The sequence below is a fragment of the Mesoplodon densirostris genome, chromosome X, assembly GCF_025265405.1.
Source record: "Mesoplodon densirostris isolate mMesDen1 chromosome X, mMesDen1 primary haplotype, whole genome shotgun sequence".
Lineage (NCBI taxonomy): Eukaryota > Metazoa > Chordata > Mammalia > Artiodactyla > Ziphiidae > Mesoplodon > Mesoplodon densirostris.
Genome location: NC_082681.1, coordinates 75,365,179 through 75,385,254, shown reverse-complemented (window position 1 = coordinate 75,385,254; position 20,076 = coordinate 75,365,179). Strand labels below are relative to the sequence as shown.

General features: G+C 37.0%; 1 protein-coding gene across 2 annotated transcripts in view; it reads right to left on the bottom strand.

Moving 5' to 3' along the window:
* Positions 1 to 3,673: 3,673 nt before the first annotated feature.
* Positions 3,674 to 20,076, bottom strand: part of RLIM (ring finger protein, LIM domain interacting) — a 30,316-nt gene continuing 13,913 nt past the window's right edge. For both annotated transcript variants that reach the window (XM_060087098.1, XM_060087097.1), the window contains 3 exons: positions 13,555 to 13,747; positions 12,341 to 12,424; positions 3,674 to 11,030 (listed from right to left, as the gene is read on the bottom strand). In XM_060087098.1, coding sequence (XP_059943081.1) covers positions 9,412 to 11,030; positions 12,341 to 12,424; positions 13,555 to 13,723 — 1,872 coding nt within the window. In that variant the 5' untranslated portion in view covers positions 13,724 to 13,747 and the 3' untranslated portion in view covers positions 3,674 to 9,411. The remainder of the gene's footprint in view (positions 11,031 to 12,340; positions 12,425 to 13,554; positions 13,748 to 20,076) is intronic.

Here is a 20,076-nt window from a genome sequence, read left to right as displayed (position 1 = left end):
ATGGCTTCTCCAGCTTTTTTTTTTTCCCAAGTGATTTTGACTTCAGACTTAAAAAAATAAATAACGGAGAAAGGGCCCAGTCAGTGCACATATCTGTACAAGGGCTGTTAGATAACATCACTAAAATGAAGTTTGGAATATATTTCTATTTAGTAGATTAGGCTGAATGATCTTCCAATTTAAAAATGTAGATGTTACTGGTCCCCACATGTGGAGAAAAGGGATTACCTTGGATGCCAGAGAAGATAGTATTATTAGGGAAGTGTTCTTTTTAATTTGAGCAATAGGGCAGAATTTGGGCTTAGTTGCTAAGTTGGTCTCTCCTTAGGAACAATCCTGTACCTTCGTGTTAACAGAGCCTCAGACACTGTTCCATTCTTTTCCTTCTCCCAGAAAGGGCAGGGCCAAGACAAAAAAGAATGACTCTTCTGTAATTTTCAACTTTCATCTAGAGGGGCTACACCCAAGATTCTGAAAGAAGCTGGGTGATGTGCTCCTCTGGCTTCTTCCAAGTAAGCAGTCTGATTCACGTGCTAGAGATAGGTTTGTCACCCATGCTAGAAACCAACATTCATCCTGTACTACTAAGTGGGTTTTCAGATTCTTAAATAAAAAGGCCACAGAAAATATTACATTATATTCACACAGAAAATGTAAGTAAAGCCAAGCCAAATGAATCAGCTTTTTCTAAAACCTCAACTCCAAAAGCTCTTTCTTCACAGGAGTTAATATTTCACTTCATGTTGCCAAACAAAACAAAACAAACTTTCAGCAATGGCATCAGAGACTTGGTGTAGGGAAATACTTTCACTGAGGCTGAAGTTTGATCTGGTAGCCTCTATTCTCATGTTAACTTCCCCCTTCCATTCCAAGAAACTCATTTAAACATATATATTATCACTACAAAGTAGAAACAGATTGTAAATCCAGGTTAGCAGTTTCTAACCTATGCCAGGAGTATTCAAACGTAGCAATTTCAGATTATAGAGCGACTGCTTGGAAATTATTTGTATTATTTTAACATAACTAAGAGAATCCACATTAAACTTTGGGTGCTTGTTCCTGCAATAAGTAAATGTAACAACTGCTATTTATTAGCTGCTACATAATGCTGGAGTTGTGATGGGCTTCCCTAACTTTTAATCATAAGAGCCCTCAACCAGCTAAGTAAGGTCTTTTGCTATTGTTAATGGTTAGACTTCAAGTTTTGGTAGGGAGTGTATTCTTTTAACCTCAAAAGGGGAGGAGAAAGATGGTAGTTTTGTAAGCTTGGATAGACACTCTAAGCCACAGCTTTGACACGCAAGTAAAAGTGTGATGCCTATTTAGTTCTAGGGTAATGTGAGCAGATAGGGTGTGCATATCTACAGGTGAACTTTTAAAACATATCACCATTTGCATCCCACCCACTTTAATCACTCTCTCCCATATTGTTCTAGAACTGTACTGTTCAATATGGTAGCCACTAGCCACTTGTTGCTACTGAGCATTTGGTGTCCAAAATGAGACAGTAATATGTGTAAAATAGCAGATTTTGAAGACTCAATATGAAAAAAGAACAATGTAAATATCTAATAATTTTTATATTGATCACGTTAAAAGATTTTTACTTTATTGGGTTAAACATATTAAAATTAATTGCAACTCTTATCTTTATTCCTTTTGTAATGTAGCTGCTAGAGATTTTTAAATTACACGTGACTTGCATTATATTCCCACTGGACAGCACTATTCTAGAACATCTGGTACAGATGGGGAAATTGTGAATTTTTTTAAAAGTAGGTACATCACAGTCAGCAACACTGTCCACTGAGAAATTCAGCAATATTTTCAGAGGCTTCGGGTCCCCATCCTGCCAAAAACAAGGGGAAGAGAAACCTCGGACCACCACAATGCCTAGTACATAGTGCAAGCACAATACATATTTACCTCCTATTAGCTGAGGAAACAAACTCTAAATTCAGATGAGCCCTTGTTCACTCCGTTACTCCTCACTGCTCCCCTCAAATATCATTTGCATGGGGATGGATAATTATGCTATGTGTACCTTTTAAGGTTTTTGTAATACTTTACTTGTCTCCCCACTGAAACGCCTGCTCCTTGTGAGTAGGGATTCTATTTCTCCCTGTGTTTAAATGTTGAATGAGGAGTGATAATCAAAGCGCTCACCTAGGCAGCCATTTACTTATCCTAAATCTATTACTTGAACTGCCTTGTTTGTGATTGCTTTCAGAACACACAGTATTTTTCTGAATATGCTTAAGGGTGGCAATCTCCATCCACTGAGAAAAAGATAATTCTTTGAAACAGTCAAGACTCATCTCAAGGATGACAACATGAACTGAAGAGGGCTGCTTCTCTCAGTTGCTCACAAGTTCCAAGTATCTTCTGAGTAAGCATGACATTCTTGGAATGCCTATGGTTGCCCAAGGCAGCTTTCAAGGGCATTAACTTGGATGCCAATAAAACTGGCTGGCATACTAAGAAAAAAAGCTACAATATTTTTCTAGCCATTTCATATTTCAAATCAAGTCATAACTGGGGCCAAGAGCACATTTAATGAGGCTGAGATGACCATTAACATTAAAGATTTCTACAACACATTCCAGCCTCCTTCCAAATTTTTGGAAGTGATACATCTTGATACACATAGTGCTAAGGTGTATTTAGTAACGCCCAAAGTGATTTACAGAATTTACAATATATGATCTTTCATCCTTCTCAGACTTGCCCTTTGAGCTTTCCTTGGCAAACTACCCAGAACCAATGTTTATCCTAAGAAATCATACCTCATAAGTAATTACCCTAGGACTTGAGATAAATATTTAAAAAAACAAATTAGGGCCCATATCATGGCAGCAGGATTAAGAGCACAATGAAAATAAGCTCTGGAATCAGAGATCAGACTTGGAAATACTCTGCTACTCATTATGTGACCTTGGGCAAATTACCAAATGCCAGTATCTCAGTCACATCATTTATAAAACAGGGTGGTAATAATAAACCTCAGAATAACTGAGGATTAACTTATAGTACTTAATAAAACACCTGACAGCAACCAGAAAAAAATTAGCTGTTTTTAATATAGCCATTAGTAAACCATTTGCAAGGTCTTAAATTTAAATATTGCCTGAATTCAAAGAAACTGGACCCTAGCTTTCATTTCCTGTTTTTTAAATGACCATTAAGAGTATAGCTATAATCCACTGATTTACCAAATCCTTTGTTCTAGGTAATGGTCCTTTTCACTAAATTTCCCTCAACATGATGCCTGTGTATTGGCTTACTTTGTTGTCTAGAATGTGAACTATTCAGTGGTGTTGGTGTTCTTGAGTTTCAAAGAATAGAATCATGAACGACACTAAAAGTAAAACCCTGGGAAGGTCATGGGGAAAAGAAGAGCTGACCACACCAAAAATCCCAAGGAACTGTGTTCCTATGCCAATGATAAGGCTCTGTAGGCACTAGAGGAAATGAAATGGTAATAAAATTCACCATCAGCTAAATGAATACCAGTACCAAGGGGAAGTCACATCCAGGTATCAGAATGTGATGACCTACTTAGAAACAAAGACTTAGTGGTTTAGGCGACATGTTTAAGAGATTGGAAGTAGGGATGGAAGACAAAAGCTGTGTGAGCACACATGCACACCTAGACAAGTTTTTGTATTTACAGAGGTCAAGCAAGGGAGTGGTCAGGGCAATGGTGAGAATACAAGAAACAGCAAAGATGCACCTACTTAAAAATGTCATTTACATAAATCTTTCCCGGATTCTTATACAGAAATAGAGTTTAATCTTTTATTTTACCACTGAAAGATTAAGCCATTAAATTACATGATACGGAAGTTATATTCCATAAACCAGTACCTGCCCACACTCAGTGAGGGGAATCAAAATCAAGGTTGCACTGTAATTCTACTTGATTCTAAAAACCACATCTGACATTGGTGTGAAACAACAGAACCTTTATCAGATTCCCCTTTTAAAAGAAAGACCCAAGGAGAGATGATCAAGCACAAATGATCACTTCATGCATTTTATTGATAGTCTATATTTTAAATCTGCAGTATGACATCTTACATAGGGAAAAAGCTTCTTCCTAAAAGATAACTATTAATAATCAAACCAGCTTTAGTATGACTGACCTTTCAAGGTCCTGTTTTGCATTAAACAAGTTAACTTTTAGCAGGTGTAAAGCACTGTACAAAAAAAAAAAAAAAAAAGGAAACTGGGTACATTCTCAAAATTTAACACAGGGCTTCCCAACCAGGAGTCTGCTGGATAGATATTGGAGAAGGGTGTTATATTCAGGTTTAAATTGAAAGAAAATGAGAAACCAGATAAAGCAAACCAACCAAATTCACTTCACTTTGTGCTCCTTTCTGCTTTTTTGAAAGTCTCTCCCAGAGGTCAGGAAGCCCTGGTATAACAATCACTTTAGTCTTTACAGAACATACATTTATGTGCTTCATGTTCAAAGACATAAAGGCAGCCTTTGTTACTGTTCCCCCTCCAAATCCCCTCAGCTTCTTATAGGCTTCAGAAAGCTTTCCAAAATTGCTGCCCAGTTCTTTATCTGAATCTAAGTAAACATCTATACCAAAGCAGCTCTTCCTGGGAGAAGATAAAACAGGCACATATACATAACCAGGCCAATTGCGTACCTACTCAACTTGATACCTGATCACATGGCCCTACATCTTTAAAAGCAGCACCAGGGACAAATGGAGCCATCAAGAGGTAAAATCCAAACATTGGACAGTTAAAACACAAATCACTCAGTTAAAAGAACGTTAGCAAAGGGGCATTCAAAAGAGTTAAGGCTGGACAGCTGGTTCAGCCATACCTTGGTATTAGGATAAATCTGCAAGATGAGGAACTGATAGAGGAACCCTGAAATAACTAGGCACAGTGGTATGACGGGGTTCACTTTCACTGCATGTCTTTAAGATATCACTCAATCTAAGTAACTATAAAGCAGCTTGGGGGTCTTTAGTAAACAAATCCTAATCAAAAATAAGTATCTCTGAGTGTTGAAGGGTGTGCCTATTTTCTTCAAATTTGAATTAAAATACCTATGTAGACATGAAAATAATCGTAAAACTGATACACACTTGTTATTCCTTGAGAGTCCAACAGCTCAGTAACAGCTCAATTCTATACTGTATTTTAGATACAAAATGGAGTTACTTAAATCAAGTGAGATTGCTTACTTGTTGGGAATATTAGTATTTTAGAAATGTTCCAGTTAAGAACTCATTTCAGAATGCTAAAAATTGTAAAGGGCAGGTATGTAACTCACAGCTATTTCTTAGTTGCTTATTAAAAATCTGATTTAAAAATAACTGAAATACTAGTTACTTGGATCTTGCACTTTAATTTTCCAAATGAAGCATAAATTGACTTACATTTTCAACTGTTTTTTCAAAAGCGCACAATTTACTCGTTAACTCAATGAATTACAACACTGTTACTGAATATTACACATACTGAAGAATTATACTAAGGGGGAAAAAACGCCTGACACTTTAACATGTGCCTTATCAGTCTCTTGCATTACTAAGGTACAGAATACTTTAGAAAGTAGCAATCAGCATAGTCTTATAAGACAATAAAAGTGCCCTGCAAACGTGGCTTCTATGTATTTAATATTGGTAATACATTTGACAGGGAAGCCAGTAAGGTAAAACTTAAAAACTCAAATAAGGCAGATTACAAGTATTTTTCGTTCACAAAAGAACAAAGAAATGGGGTGGAGTAAAGGGAGGAATAAAAATATCCTCCATCTTTAAAAGTATCAACAACAACCACAAGGTGCCACTGTATTCTAGCAAGCTGTAAAAACGGCCATTCACCTCCCTATCACATGGGTATTTTGCGAACTGCCAAAGTTATGGCTGATGCTTGACCCGTTTTATGTCGTGGACATCTGGGAAGCAGGTGGTTAAATACAAAGTATACTAAGTGATAACCCTTCATAAATATAATTTGAGACACGGACACTAGGAGAGAATACTTGGCACGGAATGAACATGTTTTCCCAGGGGAAAAAAAATTACTTGAGGTAACACTTATAGCTAATAGTTTCCTAATCATAAAGTTTGGATGAACTCCAACAATCATGTTTTTAGAGATTATATATATATATATATATATATATATATATATATATATACACACACACATATATATATAAAATCCTGGTGCTAAACGTTTTTGTCGTTGTTAACTGTACAACTGATTACCTATACTCCAACACTAATGTGAACACTTTTCTCAATCCCCACCTCCATCAACACCACTGAGGTATAAGTAATGTGTTCTTTTTAGAGCAAATATTCCAAATTAAGAATATGGCTCATCTTCTAGTGTTGCTACAGATAAAGTCTGCAAACTTTAAAGCTAACTTGTTCAATTTTGTTTTTAGTATTAACAAATCTCAATCATGTCAACTGCTTGGAGTTAAACATAACACCTCAAACGTTTCAGACTAGTAAGTGAATTTTAAAAAATAATCTGAAATATTCAAGGAAATTCCGTTTTTAGTACTTTTCCCTATGCCTTGAACAATGTAATTCCAACACTGTTTTTCTTGTTCCTATTACTGCATGAAGTTCAAACTAGGTCCTCAAGACAGAACCTTTCTGTAATAAAGAAAAAGTGCAAAGATACAAAATGAAATGTAAAGTCTTTTGCAAGAAAATGCTTCCTCAAGAGAACAGGTGTTTGGATGCTGGTGGGAAAAAAGATTTTTTGTTCTCCAATGTACATCTGACACCTACAAATGACCTTGTCTTCAATGTCCATACTAGTAAGTACATATTGGTCATGGACCTTGCAAAAAAAAAATCAAGTAGCAAATTCCACTAAAGTATTTGCATCCATTCTACACAATCCAATGGAAATTAATGAGTGCTACTGAAAAAGGTTTCCACATGCACATGTCCAATATGTGCATCCTACTGAAGGCTAAAAACTTAAAATTCTATTTCCAGTGTTTATGAATAGCTTCAATATCTACATTCATAACCAGCATTCTGCATGAGTTACCTCTTTAATACTTCACAAATGAGTAAAATACATCTTGGGAGGTTAGGAAGGTACCTGTTAATAACTTTCTTTTATGCTTAGAATGTGATGCAGTTGTTCTTAAACTATTTAAAATGAACACCCCTATATAAGAATGGGATATTTTATACCAAGAGGAAACTGGGTTTGTTTTTAGCCAATCAGGACTACCCTGCAGATCTGAAAACCAAAGAATACACCCTTAGTTAGGAAAGGAGACATGGCTCACAAATATAAAGGAATCCTGACTTTTACATGGACATTTTTTTAAAAAGATAAAATGTATTACATAAGCGCCATAAACAGTGAAATCTGCTTATATCAAAAAAAAAATAAGTGAAGCTTTGTTTGGACATTATTTCCTTGCAAGAGCAGTACATATCCTTAGTAAACAACTACCATATTTACAAGTTAATTTCCTTGATACTTAGGTAGGATTGAAAGCCAGAGGAAAATATGAAAGAATGAGCTTTGAAATAATCTTTACAGCTGAGTTGATAACAGTTAAGGTGGCCAGATAATTTCTAAAGCAGACTTGTTTATTTTGTAGAGTATCTGACTAGGCCTGGGTAATTAGCTCACTTTGTTAAAGGCCAAGGATGTGTTCAATCCCTCTTTGGGCCCATTAGCTTTTCCCAGAAAAACAAAGACAGTCAGTCCTCCAGAGTCAGACTAATCCTAACCCCAAGGAGCCTCAAGAGAAAGTTGGCAACAGTACTGGGGTTCTTCACAAAGCTTACTAAGGAAACAACATAAAGTGCATATCCCATAGATATGTGAGTCAGCATTCTCATCTTCAAATATGGGCAGCACATTTAAAATTTCAATTTCAAATAACCCAACACGACTCACTTTCCACAAAGAATAAAAATCCCTTAATTCTTCACCTTGTCTTTAAATGTGAGATGTTAAGTCTGTGTTAGAGAGATAGTAACAAAACATTAAACAAGTGGGCACTGGTACCTTGAATGACAAATCTTGAAAACAATGCAAATTTGAGACTTTCCTATTAGTACACATATCTGCACCAACTTCAATTCCTATGCTAAAAGTGGTTTATAGTCTCTTTCCTCCATCTTTTGCTTTTTGGGTTTTTTTTTTTTTTGAGGAGCAGACTTATAAAAAACATCAGTGTAACTTGTGCTAAGGGGTAGTGGTTTGCTTTCCTTAAACCAAAGCTCTGCCAAATTTGCATCATCTGCTCAAGTAGAATATTGTGTCCAGGACCTCACCATATGAAACCAGTTCACTCACATCTGTATGACTACTTGTCTTCATGAAAAGTTTAAGTTCTTCCAAGCAGTTTTCTTTACTCCTCGTGTCTTTCATTTCCTGCCTAAATCCAAGTTAAAATAAACAGTTTCCACTGATCTTCAATGCAGTTCAATTCTGCACTCTTGTCCTTTCCTTTGCATGTCACAGTAGCTGTTCACATACATTAAATATCATAGATATGTTCTGCTCTTACATCTACACACTTACAAAAGCAGCTTTGTACTTTGTTTGGTGTGTTTTTTACTATGTTGGCTCACAAAAAGCAGTTTTTTTTTCATTTCTAAGCATGGTACTTTACAATTTTTAATGCATTAATACAACAGTGCATTGGAAAAGTACTGAGCCTCTACAAAATAGCTTTACATTTTTAAACAAATGAATGTGATTTTTTTTTCACTTACACAAGCATAGGCTTTTTGTTTTAATATTTCCACAAGATAAATATCTCAATTAAACTATAAGCTCACTCTACAGTGTGCCACAGTGATGGGCTTAGGAGACAGTTATACACTTAGAAGATCCTAACCTTAGTGTTATTTACACTGACATGTCCAATATCACCTTGTCTGAAAGGTGAACAAATGATATTCAGAATGTAGGTGAATTTGTGCCAACTAATAACTGGGAACAGTATAGCTTTAAGCAATCACTTAGGAAACATGTATTGTAACCTAGTCTAAACTGGGAATTTCCTTCGTCCCTCTTTCCTATGGCATAGGAAACTTTAAAGATCAACATGAAACAGATAAGAGCCATTGCTAAGGCAGATCTTTTAAGATAACAAAGGAGAAACTGACAACTATATATGATAAATCATCAGTAATAACAATTACTGATACTGAAATCAGTAAATCAGATTTTTATGTCCTAAAACATTGCTTTTTAAATATTTCCTTTTATTCTGGAACAGAAATTAGAGAAAGGACAACGATTCATTCAGAAAGCAATGACTCAATTCAGGTTGCTACTTTACATTTAAGCACCACTCAAAAAGTGGACATAAAGCAAGTGATTCCTGTTTGCCCATCACTATACCAGCTACATAGCTGAGAGTTCAGACCTTAATCACACAACGCTTTCTCTGTTACCAGAAGCTAAGACTGCTCTGCGACATATAGGACAAGTAGAATTCTCAGATAACCAGCGATCGATGCAGTGGACATGGTACTCATGGGAACAAGGTAGTTTACGAAGTTTGTTGCCTTCTGTGTATTCTGTAATGCAAACACTACAGGTTTTTAATGCATCGTTTTCACCAAAACTTCTCATTGCCAAGTTGTCAATCTGTTCTTTGGTGAGTCCTCTAGGTTGGTCATCATCATCCTCATTTAAGAGGAAAAACTGAGCCAGACTAAGGAAGGGCAAAGAGCCACTTTCATCAAATGTTACTGGGGCCCTGTGTCGACCCTCTCGCCTGGCACCTGATGAGCCTGATGATGAGCTTCCTTCATTACTGCCTTCAAATACCTCTGAGCTAGTCTCTGAACTTTCACCACTGGAACTGGAACTAGGACTGGAACTGGAACTAGAACTGGAACTAGAACTAGAACTTGAACTGGAACTCGAACCAGAACTGCTACTACCACCAGAACCCCCTCTTCCATTCCGTGACTCTGACCTTTCCATATTTCGACTCGAGACTGAGCCACTAGGCTCTGAATCACTATCACTGTACATAAAGTAGCTTAACTCACCAAAACCTGTCATTATCTGCCTTAACATGGTCTGAATTGCAACAGATGTAGTCTCACTTAAACCAGTATTTAAGATTCTACGAATCGGAATTCTGATGGTACTGACATAGGTTCTCACACCTGCTCGCTCAGAACGTGAAAACGTACGCCTAAAACCTCCTCGTTCACTTTCATAAGTGACAGTGTTGTTTGGCGTCTGAGACCTCGACCGAGTTCTGCTAGCTATGCTATCTCTCTGCCGATATTCTCCAGGACGAACTCTTCTTACTTGAAGATCAAGGACTATGGTTGGAGGTCTCTGGCCTGATCCTGTAGATTCACCATTGCCAGTTGTATCTGAAGACCCTGCTCCTTGTGAGGCATTTCTGGTTCCAGAAGCTGCAAAGAGACCTCTACTTAGCAAGTCAGGTCCACTTATTTGCTGTCTCAATGTCACGTGGTGCCGGGTTCTAGAACTTCCCTCAGTCTCATTTACCAAAGGATGCTCAAAAGTCTGAGATGAGATACTATGATGAGATCTTCGTGGAATTTCACTCATTGGATGCAGAGGTGATCTACTTCTTTCAGCTCTTGCTCGGGTTCTCCGATGGTCTGGGCTCCTACTTCTTGCCCTTCTCTGACCTCTGGTAGGTGGGGCTTCTCCTGTTAATGATTCAGTTGAATTTCGTTCTGATCTGGGTGGCCTTGCAGATGTTGATTCAGATCGTGGATTTTCCACTTGCCTTTGGCTGTTGTTGTCCATACTTTCTCCACTAGAACGTCTTGCAGATAGCTCATTTTCATTTTCTGGATTTTGGCTCCCATTATTACGGTTAACATTGATCTCTAAACTGAATCTGAAATCACCGCTGTTTGGATTAGTCCGGCTCACTGCTCTCCAAGATTGGTTTCCTCTTTGCCCACTTCTTGTTGTATTTCCAGTTTGTCTGACGGAGTTAAGCCAGTCTATTATAGAGTCACCATTAGACACATCATCTGAAGAGTCTCCACCTGTTTTTAAAAAAGGGAGGGGAGAGAGGGAGAAAAAGGAACTATTAAAATTAGGAAATTATATAAGAGTACTCAGAAACTTCATATTAGAAAAAAAGAACAAAGATTCTGAACAGATTTCAAATTTACAGATTTTTGTAAACCATACTGCATTGATTTGCAGTAAAAGCAGGAAAGTTTCAATTCCATTTTAAAAGAGCAAGCTAATCATAGAGAAATTTAGGGAATTTTTTTTTAAAAAGGGAATTAGGAAGAAGTCTATTTTTAGCACTTCATCATATACAGAGCCTAACATACCACTGTGGGCTGTCAGATGACAACATTTTTTCAGTCCACTGCCAACACTAATGTAATCAAACAAGGTAAACGCCAGTTAAGGTATAGAGCTAATATTTTAGCTCAAATTACATTTTTTTGGTCAAATTTTCATTTGTCTACATTTCTTTAGGCTCTTGACTTAACTGCCTTTGATAATATGGGACATTTAAAAATACAAGACTGCTTTAGTCACTGCAAAAATATAAACAAGATTTACAGGTTTAAAAGTATTTGAATACTTCTTCACGTTACCAAGATTTTAAATTAACATGAAATTGGAGATCAGACCAAGTAAATAGTCTGAACCTAGCACAGTACATATAATGGCACATTCAAGAACCTAACTGTTATCATGGCTTCTTATGTTAGTCAAATTCCCTATTTCACATTGAGGGAGAAACACCAGACCCGAGGTAAGAGCAAGATTTCTCAACAGTGGGACTATTTATATTTTGAGTCAGATAATTCTTTGTTGTGGGGGCTGTGCTGTGCATTTTAGGATGTTTAGCAGCATCCCTGACCTCCACCCACTAGATAGCAATAGCAAACCCCCAGTCATGACAACCAAAAATGTCTCCAGGCATTGCCAATGTCCCCTAGGGGGCAAAATTATACCCCATTGAGAACCATCAGATTAGAGAATGCAACATGTCTTTCTGCTGGTGAGGAACTCATGTTTATAAGGAAGGAATAATACAGTAGGTAGGGGGAAATTTCAATGGAGGTGGAAAATCAAGAAAAAAAATCACATTTAAAATAGGCCATTCCTCACTATGTTCTAATTAACACAAAAAACCCAAAGGTGAAGCAGAAAAAAAAAAGTTAACATTCTCACCAAATACCAAGAAAATGCCAGTTGTTTTTATGAGCAGTTACTTAGCACCAAATTAATTTGTGCCATTGCTAGATTATCTTTGGCTGACATTTATCGTTAGGAAGCTCCTTATCCATTCCATCCTCCACCCTTCTCCCCACCCCCAAGCAAAATTTACCTCTATTTTCATCTGAATTTTGTGGTGGTGGGCCCTCTTTAATTTGTTGTAGTCTTCTCAGCAACTCTTCCTCAGTACTTTCACCTAAAATAGTTTAAAATGTTTGCCAAATTATGAATAAAAAACAATGACTTATCCATCTGAGATGACAACCAGAGTGAGCAGGAAACCTGGGTAAAATTCACCTATTTGAGAGCATGACATTACAACTTATATTTATTCACATTTCTTTCCAGTTTACAAAATGCTTTTGCGTACAGTATCTCACTGTTTAAAACTGCAACTCTGGGAGCTAGATATTATCTGCATTTTAAAACAATGAAACTTAGACTGAGTGAGAGACTGACGTGTTAATATATGGCAGGGCGAGAATGCCAACTTTCGCATTCTGACTCAAGTCTGGTACTGTTGCCTCAAAATGCACTCCCTCTTATAAGAGCCACACTAACTAACACCTTACCTTTTAAAATTTAAGGAATCACTCAAAGGTTAATAGAATTAACAAGAAACAAGGAGGAAGGGAGATAATGAATTTTAACTAGAATCAAATGGGACCTCATCAGGCAAAGGAGAATAACCAAGCACAAAGTTCTGAATAATTGACTATTTTACCCAAGGCTAGCTCTGGTTGATTATGACAGAGGAAGTCTGTCCTAAGAACTGAAGTTCCCATTAGCTCCTCAAGACTACTAATGTCTAGTAAGTTACATAAAGGTAAATAACAAAAAGATTGCTCAGGTCCACTCTCTTGAATTTAGCTCATTATAAATTCATAATATAATTCCTAACTAAAAAACCTGACATAGGATAATTCCAAATATGCGTGAACAAAATCATGTACTAAGTACAGCAATTAATGTCACTCTACATCCCTTATATTAAAATCATACTTCATAATGGCTAAAGAAACATTTTTTTAAAATACAGGTTTCCTTTTTTTTTTTTTTTTTTTTCTTTTTGCGGTATGTGGGCCTCTCACTGTCGTGGCCTCTCCCGTTGCGGAGCACAGGCTCCGGACGCGCAGGCCCAGCGGCCATGGCTCACGGGCCCAGCCGCTCCGCGGCATATGGGATCCTCCCAGACCGGGGCACGAACCCGCATCCCCTGCATCGGCAGGCGGACTCTCAACCACTGCGCCACCAGGGAGGCCCTTCCTTTTTTTTTTTAAGACAAGCAATTTACATATATAAATCCTTAAACTACACATTGCATACCTGGGGTGCCTAGCAAATTGTTATCCCTCATAAGCCTATAATCTTCTTCACTGAGGTTATTTACAAATTGATAGAAAGCTTCTTCCCGATCCAATCGGTCCATCTGACTTCTGCGCTGTGCTGCAGACTGATCACCGCTTCCTTTATCGTTAGAATCTGAGCTTTCCATCTTGATGAACAAGTGGAAAATTATCTAAAAGGAGAAAGGAGATCAATCTTGAAAACAGAAGTCAGTATGTATTCTATAGAACAGTTTTAGTTATGTGAAAATCCAGAATGCAGGTCCAGACGTGGATTTTAAGACCTCATATGAATGAAATTTCATAACAGAAAAACTCCTGAAAAGCACTGTTATACTACAAAAAGACTAGGCCAGGGGTTGGCAAACTATGGTCCATGGGCCAAATTTAGCCCTGGTGCCTATTTTTTTCTCCTTGAGATCTAAGAATGATTTTTACACCTTTGTTTTTTTAAGAGAATATTCTGTGATGTGTGAAAATTATATGAAATCCAAATTTCAGTGTTCAAGTTTTATTGGAATACAGCCATACACATTCACTTACATATTTTCTATGGCTGCTTCATGCTATAATGGCAGAGCTGAGTAGTTGTGACCAAGACTGTATGTGGCACTCTCACTGCTTTGCACTGGCGATCTGTGCACTGTAAGTTGCAGTGATGCAATTATAACCTGACAGCATTTCAAGTGCCATGCTTATCACCACACTGTGACATTTTTTTTGCTGTTTTTTTTTTTTTTTGCGGTACGCGGGCCTCTCACTGTTGTGGCCTCTCCCATCGTGGAGCACAGGCTCCGGATGCGCAGGCTCAGTGGCCATGGCTCACGGGCCTAGCCGCTCCGCGGCATGTGGGATCTTCCTGGACCAGGGCATGAACCCGTGTCCCCTGCATCGGCAGGCAGACTCTCAACCACTGTGCCACCAGGGAAGCCCAATGTGACATTTTTTAAATTACCAATGCACACTCATCATATTAAATGAAGAGAAAATAAACTTCAAATGCCTAAAGGTGCAGTGGAGTATGGATTATTAGATGGCAAAGGTTATATTTATAATGCAACAGCACTAAAACTGTGCTAAAATAATAAAATATGCATTAATATTATCAGACTAAGCATTCATCACAATATTCCCAATTCACAGGAAAGCTATAGTCTGAAAAATTAAATAAATTAAAATAAAGTATCTCATCACAAAATATTTCCTCACAAAAATAAAAAATGAGGCTTCAACCAGAGTAAGTTTCCAAGTGACTCATTTGTTGGCTAAGCAAGCAAAGCCATTTGTCGATGATGTGTTAGTTAAACTGTGTTTGACTGCAGAAGCTAAAGAACTGTGTCCACAGAAAATAAACTTAAGATTATTAGCCTTCTGATGAGAACAGTTGCTCAGAAAGTTGAGGATATCGGGATATGTCAACAATCAAGTGAAAAACAAGGGAGCAAATGATTTTGAGTGGTTTTCCTTGGTTCTTGATGAGCTGACAAATATAACTGATACTATTCAGCTGTTTATTCAAGGAGTCAAGCATTGATTATTTGAGGAGTTTGAAGTAACTACAGAAGTGGCCTCTATGAAGAGTTTGCATGGAACAAATAACTACAGGTGATAATATTTTCAAAGAAGCTGAGAAACACTAATTCAGCACAACATGAAGTGGAATCTGCTAAGATGTATTACAACTGAAACAGTGGTTAAAAAAAAAGTGTAGACCTACTTGGACAAATTTACAATGCCTATGAAAATGTAAGGTGTTTAAAGTCTATGCTTATTCATTATATAGTATAGGTAGTTTGTAGAAAATATTTGTATCTATCATTATTGAACCAGTAATGTCAACGGTGAACTTCACTACAGTGGACTTAAACATAGTGAGTTCCATGAATTTTTGTCAGAAATAGAAGCTGAATATCCTGACTTGCTCTACCAGGTGCTCATTTTGATGGCTTAGCACTGGTAAAGTTTTACTGTGATTTGTTGTACCCAGGTCCAAGATTAGATTTGTTTCTGAATGAAAGGAACTACTCTCAATTACTATTACCAAACAAGGAATGGCTTGGGAAATTAGCTTTTTCTGAAGACTTCATAATGTTTCTGAATGAACTCAACCTAAAATTACAGTGCTTATAATATGTAAGTCTTATACTACAGTAAAGTCATTTCAACAATAACTAACAGTGGAATCACAATGTCAAACTGCTTTATGCACTTCTTGTGCTATCAAAGAAATGAGAGCTCCATTCCTATAGAAATTGTAGCAGATATATTTTCTAAGCACAAACTACAATTCCAGAAGTGTTTTTTGGACCCCAATGAAAGTACAACCGAAATTTCCTTATTTCAAAATCCACTTAACTGTGTAACTGAGGAGCATCCACCTACCTTTCAATTGAAAGTGATGACTCTGCAGTCTAATGACATGCTTGCTAAAAATGTAAATATCAAGAGAAGAATCTAATGAAAAATTCTATAAATACCTCCTAAGGGGTGAATATACTTCATTAAAATTATATGCTTGTGTACAGATTAGAGAGCAAGACCTACCTATATGTGTGAATAGACATTTTCAAAAATGAAATATGTAAAACCTCACTTCAAGTCAGAAAACACTAAATGAACATCTGCAAATGATTTTGATAAGGAGTATGTTTAGCCCCAATTAAGCAAAATGCTACCCCTCTGCCAGCAAAAGAACACCATTCTTCTCATTAGTAGACCTATATTAAAAAGCGTTGTACTCAATTATTATTACATTGTGAGTTTTATCAAGAAAAACTTTGTGGAAATTTGGTTTCTCTGTTTTTAAATAAATAACTGTAATATGCTCAATTTTGATTAGAAAAGTTAAGAACATTTACTATCTGGACTTCTACAGAAAGTCTGCCAACCCCTGCTCTGGGATAGTACATGAAACTAGCCAAAACTTCCTTTTTTTTTTTTTTTTTTTAACAACTTTATTGGAGTATAATTGCTTTACAATGGTGTGTTAGTTTCTGCTGTATAACAACATGAATCATCTATATATATATACATATATCCCCATATCCCCTCCCTCTTGCATCTCCCTCCCACCCTCCCTATCCCACACCTCTAGGCAGACACAAAGCACAGAGCTGATCTGCCTGTGCTATGTGGCTGCTTCCCACTAGCTAGCTATTTTACATTTGGTAGTGTATATATATCCATGCCACTCTCTCACTTAGTCCCAGCTTACCCTTCCCCCCGCCGTGTCCTCAAGTCCATTCTCTACATCTGCGCCTCTATTCCTGTCCTGCCCCTAAGCTCTTCAGAACAATTTTGGGGTTCTTTAGATTCCATATATATATGTGTTAGCATACGGTATTTGTTTTTCTCTTTCTGACTTACTTCACTCTGTATGACAGACTCTAGGTCCATCCACCTCACTACATATAACTCAATTTCATTTCTTTTTCTGGCTGAGTAATATTCCATTGTATATATGTGCCACATCTTCCTTATCCATGACACTTAGGTTGCTTCCATGTCCTGGCTACTGTAAATAGAGCTGCACTGAACATTATGGTACATGACTCTTTTTGAATTATGGTTTTCTCAGGGTATATGCACAGTAGTGGGATTGCTGGGTCTTATGGTAGCTCTATTTTTAGTTTTCTAAGGAACCTCCATACTGTTCTCCATAGTGGCTGTATCAATTTACGTTCCCACCAACAGTGCAAGAGGGTTCCCTTTTCTCCACACCCTCTCCAGCATTTATTGTTTCTAGATTTTTTGATGATGGCCATTCTGGCTGGTGTGAGGTGATACCTCATTGTAGTTTTGATTTGCATTTCTCTAATGATTAGTGATATTGAGCATCCTTTCATGTGTCTGTTTAGCCAAAACCTCTTAATTGTCATTCACTACTTGTACAGCCTTAGATAATTACTATATTGGCAGACCTCCACACACTCATTAACCACTCTAATGAAAAAACAATGGTAGTAAACAATCTAAACTAAGAGAAGAATCCAAACAAAAATTTTCATTCTCTGATTCTTTTCCTTCCAACCTCAGATTGACCTTATTGAAGTTCACACTGACAAAATAAAAGTTAATTCCATAAACATATGAAAATCTGATTTGTAGAAAAGAGGTAATCTATACTGGTACTAGGATTTAATCCCACACACAACACATGAAGTACCTGGATGCTTACAAGTCAGTACTAGAGAAAAATAAAAACAAACCGCCTTTCAGATATAAAAATAAAGAAGTCTCTCTACCTGTCTGATGAGTCTAAACAAATTTTAGGCTGTAGATGGGCACACCTAGCTCTCCCCATTGTCTCTCTTAGATCATTATTTTTAGAACTACTCTTATCACTGTTTAAACAAATAAGATAAATATGTCAAGGAAGGGGAGGGAGACGCAATATTTTTGGAGTTTCCTAACCTCATAACTAAGATTCCTTACTTTTGGTAAGAGTAAGCTATATAAATTTCTGAAAGATACTGTTTTCATAATAACCAGAAACTTTAAGAAGACTAGAAGTCAAGAACTTAAATAAAACACTCATAAAAGTTATATGGGCCAGGCAATCAAAGAAACAAACAAAAGGAAGCCAAAATTTCCCATATGTACCTAAGTAACACTTAGTATTGGTAATAGCGCACAGCTAATTTTTAAAACTACAGAAAAGCACAAAGGAAAACGTTCATCCATAATTTCTCAAACCAAAGAAAACCACATTTGGCTAATATTAAGCAGTTAATATTCTGAACACTAACAACATGACAAAGTCCACTTGTGAAGGATCAATAAATAATCCTGAAAATAATTTATAAAAAATACAACTCAGGAGAAGGAGAACTACAATCCTGCAGCCTGTGGAATGAAAACCACATTCACAGAAAGATAGGATGAAAAGGCAGAGGGCTATGTACCAGATGAAGGAACAAGATAAAACCCCAGAAAAACAATTAAAAGAAGTGGACATAGATAACCTTCCAGAAAAAGAATTCAGAATAATGATAGTGAAAATGATCCAGGACCTCGGAAAAAGAATGGAGGCAAAGAACGAGAAGATGCAAGAAATGCTTAAAAAAGACCTAGAAGAATTAAAGAACAAACAGAGATGAACAATACAATAACTGAAATGAAAAATACACTAGAAGAAATCAGTAGCAGAATAACTGAGGCAAAAGAATGGATAAGTGACCTGGAAGACAGAATGGTGGAATTCACTGGTGTGGAACAGAATAAAGAAAAAAGAATGAAAAGAAATGAAGACAGCCTAACAGACCTCTGGGACAACATTAAATGCAACAACATTCACATTATAGGGGTCCGAGAAGGAGAAGAGAGAGAGAAAGGACCCGAGAAAATACTTAAAGAGATTACAATCGAAAACTTCCTTAACATGGGACAGGAAATAGCCACCCAAGTCCAGGAACCGCGGAGAGTCCCAGGCAGGATAAATACAAGGAGAAACATGCCGAGACACACAGTAATCAAACTGACAAAAATTAAAGACAAAGAAAAATTACTAAAAGCAACAAAGGAAAAATGACAAAAAATATACAAGGGAACTTCCATAAGGTTAACCGCTGCTTTCTCAGCAGAAACTCTACAAGCCACAAGGGAATGGCATGATATATTTAATGTGATGAAAGGGAAGAACCTACAACCAAGATTACTCTACCCAGCAAGAATCTCATTCAGATTCAATGGAGAAATCAAAAGCTTTACAGACAATGGAGCCAGATCCCAGGAGCACTGTGATTAAGGATGCCTGAGTCAATGAAGCTGTTTTCAGCACACATGCACAAAAGACACTAAAGAGGATAGCATCCCTAGGTAGGAAGGGTCATTAGAGGTCTAGTCCAACCTCCTAAACAGAGGAAGAAGCTATAAGCTTAGCCTGGGAGGTCAAGGAAAGACTCAAGTCAGTGAAAAAAGAGGAGGGAGGGATAACATATCGATAATTACCTTAAATGTGAATGGACTAAATGCTCCAACCAAAAGACACAGGCTGGCTGAATGGATACAAAAACAAGACCCATATATATGCTGTCTACAAGAGACCCACTTCAGACCTGGGACATATGCAGACTGAAAGTGAGGGGAGGGAAAAAGATATCCCATGCAACTGGAAATCAAAAGAAAGCTGGAGTAGCAATACTCACATCAGATAAAATAGACTTTAAAATACAGAATGTTACAAGAGACAAGGAAGGACACTACATAATGATCAAGGAATCATTCCAAGAAGATATAACAATTATAAATATATATGCACCCAACATAGGAGCATCTCAATACATAAGACAACTGCTAACAGTTATAAAAGAGGAAATTGACAGTAACACAATATTAGTATGGGATTTTAACACCTCACACCAATAGAGAGATCATCCAAACAGAAAATTAATAAGGAAACACAAGGTCTAAATGACACAACAGACAAGAGAGATTAAATTGATATTTATAGGACATTCCACCCAAAAACAGAAGATTACAACACTTTCTTCTCAAGTGCGCA